The sequence below is a fragment of the Sorghum bicolor genome, chromosome 10 (genome assembly GCF_000003195.3).
Source record: "Sorghum bicolor cultivar BTx623 chromosome 10, Sorghum_bicolor_NCBIv3, whole genome shotgun sequence".
In the NCBI taxonomy this organism is placed as follows: domain Eukaryota; kingdom Viridiplantae; phylum Streptophyta; class Magnoliopsida; order Poales; family Poaceae; genus Sorghum; species Sorghum bicolor.
This window is the reverse complement of record NC_012879.2, coordinates 26,042,852-26,052,688: the sequence shown is the minus strand read 5'-3', so window position 1 is coordinate 26,052,688 and position 9,837 is coordinate 26,042,852. Positions and strand designations below refer to the sequence as shown.

General features: G+C 48.0%; 1 protein-coding gene across 1 annotated transcript; it reads left to right on the top strand.

The window, feature by feature from the left end:
• On the top strand, positions 8,480 to 9,523 carry LOC110430939 (uncharacterized mitochondrial protein AtMg00810-like; the record flags this gene model as incomplete). The annotated part of the gene is made up of 1 exon (XM_021449186.1): positions 8,480 to 9,523. A coding segment is annotated over exon 1 (1,044 nt), but the record flags the coding sequence as incomplete, so codon positions are not given.

Sequence of the window (9,837 nt, the reverse complement as noted above, 5' to 3'; positions counted from 1 at the left end):
TGTGGCTTTCGTCTTCCTACTCCTCTGCATTTCCTCATATGCCGATTTTTCTTTCTCAGGCTGAAGCGGACCCTCGAGCAGGCCCGGCCGTTCATGGCAAAGAGGCTCAAAACGGGAGCGGCCTCCAAGGAACCAGGTTCGTAGTTTATTTTTGGGCCTTGTGATGTTCTTGTGTAGGTTACTATAGCGTCTGACCTTTACCCTTTGCTTTGTAGGCTCCTCCAACTCCCAACCTCCTGCCGGTGTCGAGAGGGCTCCGCCTCGTCCCGTGCCTACCCCGTCGCCACCGACTTGTGGTGAGGCGCCCCAGACGCAAGCGTCAGAGGGAGCCCCCGAGCCCCCTCGATTGGGGGTCGAGGGGGAACCCATCACCATCAGCGATACGTCTGATGGTAACAAAGCGTCTGGGGGTGCCCGCCCTATGGAGGAGGAAACGTCGACCTCCCACGTCGCGGGACGGACTCCCTGGCCTGCTGGCCTTCGAGCTCTCGAAGAGCAAAGGAAGATGGAGGAGGAGGAGGAGCGGGAGCGCGAGGCGACGCGGCCGTCACTGGAGCAGCAGCAACAACAACCCCAGCCGGAGGAGTAGCAGCAGCAGCTGCAGCATCAGCAGGAGGAGCAGCAACAGTAGCAGCAGCAGGGGGGCCAAGAGGACGAGCCACTCGAGCCCCTGCCTCAAGGTTTGGCCCAACCGGCGCCAGTGGCGCCGCAAGAGCCCGGCGATCAGGAGGGAAATTTGCCGGTGTACGGCCCTCCCACCCCAGCGTGGCTCCTCCCGGGGGCGCCTGCCGCGATCTGGGCAGAGTCGGGGCAAGCGGACGGAGTGGTGGCGCTCGCCTGTATGATGCGCACCCCCACCGACCCCGAGTCCAAGATCAAGAGGACGATCTACGGCATGGACGGGATCGCCCCAGGGTTCCTCCGGGAGCGTCGAGCGTGGGAGGACCACTTTCCCTCTGAGGAGGATGAGATTGGGTCGTCAGGGAGCAAGGACGGTACCTGGAAGACGGTGGACGACGACGGGCGGTTCCCTTGCCTCGTCGACCTGTTCTTGCGTCACGGGGGTTCCCTCGAGACCGTCGAGAACCTTATCCGCGGCGTCAAGGCGCGGGCTGATCGGGAGATGGAGAACTGGTGTCCCGATCGGATTCGTATCCGAGCTTCCACCGACCCGTCCGAGCCCAATATCTTCCTCGACGACAAGAAGGAGGCCGAGAAGTGGGAGCATGTCGAGGAGCTCCACCTTTGGATGAAGCACGTGGTGGGGCTCCTGTCGGACATCATCAACAACGGGCTCGGGCCTGCTTATTTTGTAAGTGTTTTTCGATCTTTGGTCTTCGTGGAGCCTTTTGGTTTTGTGCTCTAACTGTTTGTCCACCAGCTCGCAGAAAATGAAAGAGACCTCCCGCATCAAGTCGAGCTTCATCCACGCCACACGAGGCGGCTGGGAGCAGCTCCCCGTCCTCAAGGATCAACTCCTCGAGTCGTAGGAGAAACTCCTTAAGGCCTATAAAGATCTCATAGCGCTCGGGGAGGAGAAGAAGGCGAGGGAGGCTGCCTTAGCGGAGGCTCGAGAGGCCTCGAAGAAGGCGGAGGAGGAGACGACGCTGCTGCGGGAGCGGGCTCTGATGGTCGAGGAGGCTGCATCCAGAGCCCGGGAGGAGGCCCTGTCCTACAAGGACGTTATTGCGGATCTGGACAAGGAGAAGGGCCTTCTCAAGACCGACCTGGACTCCCTCCGCGATTCCTTCCAGAAGATGAAGGTTGCGTATGTGGATAGTGAGGTCGCCAGGAGTACCGCCGAGGACGTAAAGAAGAAGGCCATTGAAGACCTCGAGGCGGAGCGGGCTCGATCCCGCAGTCTCTCTGACGACGTTGAGCGTGTCAAGAGAGAATTGCTGGAGAAGAGTGGGGCCATTGCTCAGGCTAGCAAGGTGATCGAAGATCTCCGCGTTGCCAATACTGAGCTGGCGCATTGCAACAGAGAGATCGAGAGGGCCAACACCAGATTGGTCGGTGAGAACACGGCCCTGGAGGAGAGCGTTCGAGGTATGTTTCCTTTGTCGGGTTACTTTTTCGAGGTGTGCTTGGTTTTTTCCTAAAGCTTCTTGTATTGGCGTTTACAGGGCTTAAGGACGAACTCCTAGCCGCTCATGTCGAGGCCCGCAATGCTAAGGCCCAGCTCGAGGCGGAGGTTGCCTTGAAACATCGCGTGCGGACGGCGATAAGCGACCTCTTGACCTCGTGGGAGGTCGAGCCTATGGACGAGTCGAGGGAGGGAGCTCGAGGCGACGCACTGGTCGACCAACTGTGCTATTTGGGCGCGACGCTGAGAGACCGAGTGCGGGACGCCCTCCACATCGGGGTGAAGCGGGCGATGGCAGTTGTCTGCTCGGGCTTCTCCTATGACATGGAGGTGGTGTCCCACGTGAAAGAGCATCTAGGCCCTTAAGAGATTTCGGTGATTAATGACATTGTTGGTTACTATGACTAACGTGTGTTTTGCAGAGGCAAAGTCATAGGTAAGGTCATGGTAAATAAGTACTCGATGGACAGGGACGTACATGCCAACTTAATAGTGGAAATCGTTTCGGTTTTCAAAGGATGGATGGACATCGTCGAGATTAGACTAGGTCTAAGTGCCGTATGGTGAAGAAGGGCACTTAGAGTAGTTTAGGACCTTGTTTTCCTTTGACCGTACTATTAAGAGGGGCTTTGATCTAGTAGCTTGACTTAGGCAAGGCTTTAGGTTTAGGTGTGGTGCACACTTGATAAACCTAGCACTAGGCAGCTCAGAGATAGTCCTTAGATCGAGAGGAACAAACTTTGTGTTGGAGCGTTCACGTTTCGACGAAGTTTGGGTGCCCAAAGGGACACCGGACGCTGCACCGGACGCTCTGTGAGTGCGTCCGGTGAGGTCCTTAGCTGTTGGAACAGGTTTGGTGCTTAGGGTTAGGCACCGGACGCTGGCACCGGACGCACCGGGCAGCGTCCGGTCCCTTACCCAGGGAGCTTGCAAAGTTCCCCAGAGCACCGGACGCTAGCACCGGACGCACAGGGTAGCGTCCGGTCCCATGCGCAGGGAGCATGTAAGTTCTCCCTTAGCACCGGACGCTGCACCGGACGCTGAGAGTTAGCGTCCGGTGACCTGTCAGAGCGAAGTACAGTTAGCCGTTATGCAGCACCGGACGCTCGGTGCAGTGCGTCCGGTGCAACATAATGTGCGTCCGGTGACCCCGTTTTCTGTGAAAAACGGTTGGCCGAGCTTTGGACTTGGTGGATAGTATTTATACTCCTCCACCTCGTCCATGAGAGTTCTCTTGCCCATTTGAACATCAGAGAAACTTGTTGTGGAGCAAGAGAGTTGCAAGAGCCTAGAGAGGATTGAGATTGGAGTGATTTCTTGTGAGAATCCTTCTCTAGTGAGTTCCAAGAGTCAAGTGTGCATCCACCACTCTCTAGTGCCTTGTTTGGGTCAAGTGAGAGTTCTTTGCTTGTTACTCTTGGTGATCGCCATCACCTAGACGGTTCGGTGGTGATTGGAGACACGAAGATCACCCGAAGTTCGTGTGGGTGGCTCGTGTCAAGCTTGTGAGCGGTTTTGGGCGATTCACCGCGACGGAGTGTCGAAGAATCAGCCCGCAAAGAGCACTTGGTCCTTGCGCGGACCAAGGGGGAGCAAGACCCTTGCGCGGGTGCTCCAACGAGGACTAGTGGAGAGTGGCGACTCTCCGATACCTCGGCAAAACATCGCCGAGCATTTTCTTCCACTACTCCTTTACTTTCTAGCATTTACTTTGTGCTTTTACATTCTTAGAACTGCCATGCTAGAATAGGATTGGAACTAGGTTGCAAAACTTTTTATTCGGTAGCTCTCTAAGTCTCACTAGGCACAAGGGGTTGAATTGGAGCTTATAGGTTGCTTAAATTTTTAGAGAAGCCCAATTCACCCCCCCTCTTGGGCATCTTGATCCTTTCAATTGGTATCAGAGCCTAGTGCTCATTATTTAGGCTTCACCGCCTAGAGAAAGATGTCTAACGGGGATGGACCGCCACCCATGTTCGATGGGGATGACTTCCCGTATTGGAAAATACGGATGGAGTCATACCTAGAGGCATGCGATACAAAGTGCCTAAAAGCCGCGACCGAAGGGTTTGCCCCTCCGGAAAGAGCCACCGCTCTTACTCCACAAGAGCAAGAAAACGAGAAGTGGAATGCAAAGGCCAAAAACCACATCTTTAGAGGTCTTTGCAAAGAGGTGTTCAACCGTGTTCGGAGTCACAAAACCGCCAATGAACTTTGGAAGGAACTTTGTGCGCTCCATGAGGGAACTAAGAGTGAACGCGAGGAACGGTATCACCTAGTGATGAACAAGCTTAATACTTTTGAAATGCTTCCTAAAGAAAATGCTAATGAAATGTATTCTCGCTTGAATGTCATTGTAGAGGAGCTAAATGGACTCGGGCTTACACAAATGAGTACGGCGGATGTAGCAAGGAAGATACTATGTGTGCTTCCCATTGAGAAATATGGGCACATAGTAACCGTGCTTCATCAAGGCGATCTTTCCACCGCTACACCAACCACCATATTGGGAAAGATCAATGCTCATGAGATGTACATGCACATGAATCCTCAAGATGGCTCCTCATCGGCCAAGAAAGAAAAGAAGGACTTGGCTCTCAAAGCTTCTCACAAGAGCAAAGCCAAGAAGATTGAAGTTGAGTCATCAACTTCAAGTGATGATGATGCATCTATTGCCCTCATGGTGAGAAGGACCACAAAAATGTTGAAGAAGCTCAACAAGAATGGAGTCAATTTTGACTCCAAGAAGAAGAAGTTCTTCACAAGTAGCAAGAGGAAGCCCATCTCCGAGATGGATTGCTACAATTGTGGTGAGCTTGGTCATCTTGCTCATCAATGTCCAAAGCCCAAGAAGGACAAGTACAAGAAGAAGAACAAAGAGCAAGATGACTCAAGTGATGACGAGAAAAATGACAAGAAGCAATACAAGAAGAAAGGTGGCAAGAAGAAGGAGCACTACAAGAAAAAGAATGGCAAGGCTTATATTGTTGGTGATTGGCTCACCGACATTGAAAGCTCAAGTGGTGATTCATCCGGCAATGAAAGTGATGATGAGAAGGTTGCCGCCATTGCCATTGATGCTCCATCACCATCATCTTCACCACCATCTACATCCTCTACACATCTATGCCTTATGGCTAAGGGTGACCGGAAGGTACAAAGTGAGGATGAGAGTAGTGAGAGTGATAGTGAATATGAATCACCTTCTTATGATGAACTTGTAAAATTGCTTAACAAATACACAAAAGTCATAAGAAAGACTAGATGTGAAAATGAAAAGCTTGAACTTGAAAATGAGACACTTCTAGCAAAGCTTAACCCTAGTGATGAGCTTAGAGAACAAAATGAGATCATGACCACTAAGCTCAAGGAGCTCAAACTCTCTCTAAAAGAGCTCAAAGAAAAACATGATAAACTTGAGAGTGTTCATGATGAGCTTATCACTAGATATAGAGCAATGAAAGAAGAACTAACAACTCTAAAAGCAAACTATGACAACCTAGAGATTGCTTATGAACTTGCAATTGATGAAACACATGTTGCTACTAACAATGTTGCTAAGCTTGATGTAGCCACATCTTGTGATGACTTACTTGTGGGGAGCACAAGCAAATGTGTTGATTGCAAGGGCAAGAAAGTGGTAGTGGCCGAGAACTATGAGGACACTATCAAGCTCAAGGATCAAATTGTCATGCTCAAGAAAGAGTTGCAAGATCAAGCCAAGCACAAGACAATTGTGATTGAGTCACTTGATCAAGACAAGAAGCTTGCATATGAGAACAAGTTACTTAAGGAAGAAAATCAATATCTTAAGCTTGGTTTGATGTATGACAAGCAAGAAGAAGATGAGACATTCATCTTGGATGAGTTAGCTAGCAACAATGACCCAATCATCAAGAAGCTAACTCAAGAGAACAACAAGCTCAAGAAAGAGAAGGAACACCTAACCATGGGGTTAGCAAAGTTCACTAAAGGGAAGGACCTTCAAAGTGAGCTTTTCATGAACACCGTCATGAAGATGGACAAAAGTGGGATTGGATATAAGGCTCATCAAACAAAGCTCATCAAATCTCTAGCCACTCATGATCAAGCAAGCAAGCCAAAGCCAAAGAGATGTTTTGAGTGTGGTCAAGAAGGACATTTTGCTCATGAGTGCAAGGCACCACTACCACCACCCTTGCCCAAGCATGCAAGACCATTTGCCTTCAATGCTCACTACATTGTAAGGAAAGACAAGAGTGGCAAGGTCAAGGTTAGCTTCATGGGGCCACCAAACAAGCAAAGGCCAAAGAAGATTTGGGTGCCAAAGCAACTAGTTGAGAAGGTCAAGGGCCCTAAGCAAATGTGGGTCCCTAAATCTCAAGCTTGATCTCTTGTGTGTAGGTGAACTACAAGACCGGTGGATCACATTGGGTAATTGATAGTGGTTGCACTCAACATATGACCGGAGATCCCCGGATGTTCACCTCTCTTGATGAAGATGTTGACAATCAAGAGAAGATCACATTTGGTGACAATTCAAAAGGGAAAGTCAAGGGTCTAGGAAAAGTTGCTATATCAAATGACAACTCCATCACCAATGTGCTCTATGTGCAATCTTTGAGTTTCAACTTGCTCTCGGTTGGACAACTTTGTGATCTTGGATTTGAATGCCTATTCAAGAAGAAGGAAGTAATTGTGACCAAGGAAGATGACAATGAAGTGATATTCAAAGGCTTCCGGCACAACAACTTATATGTAGTTGATTTCTCATCAAATGAAATTGATGTCAAGACTTGCTTATTCACCAAGACTTCTCTTGGGTGGTTGTGGCATAGAAGGCTAGCACATGTTGGAATGGGCACACTCAAGAAGTTGATGAAGAAAGAATTGATTAGAGGCTTGAAGGATGTGACATTTGAAAAGGACAAGCTTTGTAGTGCATGTCAAGCGGGCAAACAAGTTGCAAACACTCATCCAACCAAAGCCTATCTCTCTACTTCAAGAGTGCTTGAGCTACTTCACATGGATTTGTTCGGACCAACCACATATGCTAGTCTTGGAGGCAACAAATATTGCTTGGTCATAGTTGATGATTACTCACGGTACACTTGGACATTCTTCTTGCAAGACAAGGCCGAAGTTGCATCAATATTCAAGAAATTTGCAAAGAATGCCCAAAATCAATTTGATGTGAAGATCAAGAAAATTAGAAGTGACAATGGCAAAGAGTTTGACAACACCAACATTGAAGAGTATTGTGATGAAGTGGGAATCAAGCATGAGTTCTCCTCAACATACACACCACAACAAAATGGGGTTGTAGAAAGAAAGAACCGGACATTGATCACCTTGGCAAGAACAATGCTAGATGAGTACAACACTTCGGAGAAGATGTGGGCCGAGGCAATCAACACCGCATGCTATGCATCAAACCGGCTCTTTCCTCACAAGTTCCTAGAGAAGACACCTTATGAGTTGCTCAATGGGAAGAAGCCCGATGTCTCATTCTTTAGAGTGTTTGGATGCAAGTGCTACATATATAAGAAGCGCCAACACTTGGGAAAATTCCAAAGAAGATGTGATATCGGCTACTTGGTTGGCTATTCATCAAAGTCCAAAGCATATAGAGTTTTCAACCATGCCACAAAGATGGTTGAAGAAACATTTGATGTTGAATTTGATGAAACTAATGGCTCCCAAGGAGCAAGTGATAATCTTGATGATGTAGGTGGTGAACCATTGAGGGATGCCATGAAGAACATGCCGGTGGGAGACATCAAGCCAAAAGAAGATGATGATGATGTACAAATCATTGAGCGACCATCCACCTCACAAGGTCCACAAGATGAAGACAAGGATGTGAGAGATGCTCATGAAGACACCCAAGTCACTCATGAGCAATCGGTGGCACAAGCACAAGATGTTGATGCTCCCCAACCAACTCCTCAAGTGGCACCAAGAAGAACATCACATCTCCTCCAAGATCACTCTCAAGATCTCATCATCGGGAGTCCATCACGTGGTGTAACTACTCGTTCTAGACATGCTTTATTTATTGAACATCACGCTTTTGTGTCTCTTGAAGATGAACCAAAGACTATAGAGGAAGCTCTTCGTGATGCGGATTGGATCATGGCCATGCAAGAGGAGTTGAATAACTTCACTCGCAACCAAGTATGGACACTTGAAGAGCGACCCAAAGATGCAAGAGTGATTGGAACAAAGTGGGTCTTCCGCAACAAGAAGGATGATCAAGGAAAAGTGGTGCGCAACAAGGCAAGACTTGTGGCAAAAGGCTTTTCACAAGTGGAAGGTCTTGACTTCGGTGAAACCTTTGCACCGGTGGCAAGACTTGAAGCAATCCGTATCCTACTTGCATATGCTTCTAGTCATGATATCAAATTATTTCAAATGGATGTGAAAAGTGCCTTTTTGAATGGTTATATTAATGAGCTTGTCTATGTTGAGCAACCCCCCGGTTTTGAAGACCCTAGGTACCCCAAGCATGTCTACCGGTTGTCCAAGGCTCTCTATGGTCTCAAGCAAGCTCCTAGAGCTTGGTATGAGAGACTTAGGGACTTCCTCATTGAGAAGGGCTTCAAGATTGGAAAAGTTGACACAACACTCTTCACCAAGAAAATGAATGGGGAAATCTTCATTTGCCAAGTTTATGTTGATGATATTATTTTTGGCTCTACTAATGAAGATTTTTGCAAGGAATTTGGTGATTTGATGTCCAAGGAGTTTGAGATGTCCATGATTGGCGAGCTATCCTTCTTCCTAGGATTTCAAGTCAAGCAAATGAAGGAAGGGGTCTTTATCTCTCAAGAGAAGTATACTCAAGATCTTCTCAAGAGATTCAAGATGATGGATTGCAAGCCAATCAAGACTCCCATGGCATCAAATGGGCATCTCGACTTGGATGAGGGAGGTAACCCTATTGACAAGACTCTCTATCGTTCCATGATAGGAAGTCTACTCTACCTCACCGCATCTAGGCCCGATATAATGTTTAGTGTGTGTATGTGTGCTAGGTATCAAGCAATGCCTATGGAATCTCACTTGATTGCGGTCAAGAGAATTCTTAGGTATCTAAAATACACACCTTGCCTAGGCTTGTGGTATCCCAAAGGTGCAAGATTCCAACTTGTAGGCTATTCCGATTCGGATTATGCCGGGTGCCGGATTGATAGAAAAAGCACATCCGGAGGGTGCCATTTTCTAGGTAGATCACTTGTCTCTTGGATGTCAAAGAAACAAAATAGTGTTGCCTTATCAACGGCCGAGGCGGAATACATAGCCGCCGGTGCTTGTTGTGCACAAATACTCTATATGAAACAAACTTTGCTAGACTATGGAGTAGTGCTAGACAAAGTACCCTTGTTGTGTGACAACGAAAGTGCTGTAAAACTTGCAAACAACCCGGTTCAACACACCCGCACAAAACATATTGACATCCGCCACCACTTTCTTAGGGATCACGTTGCTAAAGGTGACATAATCCTAGAGAATGTGGCAACGGAAAATCAATTAGCGGATATCTTCACAAAACCCTTAGATGAAGCTAGGTTTTGTATGTTGAGAAATGAACTTAATGTGCTTGACATGTCTAACTTCACTAAAAGATAAAAAGTTGTGTGTTGAATCTTGTAAATAATTTTTGCTTTGCATATCATGCATGCTAAAACTAAAAATTCAACTTGCATGTAGGGCTTGTCTAACATGGTTAAGATAACCCCCTTGAGTGTGTGAAAAAGCTTAACCTTGGA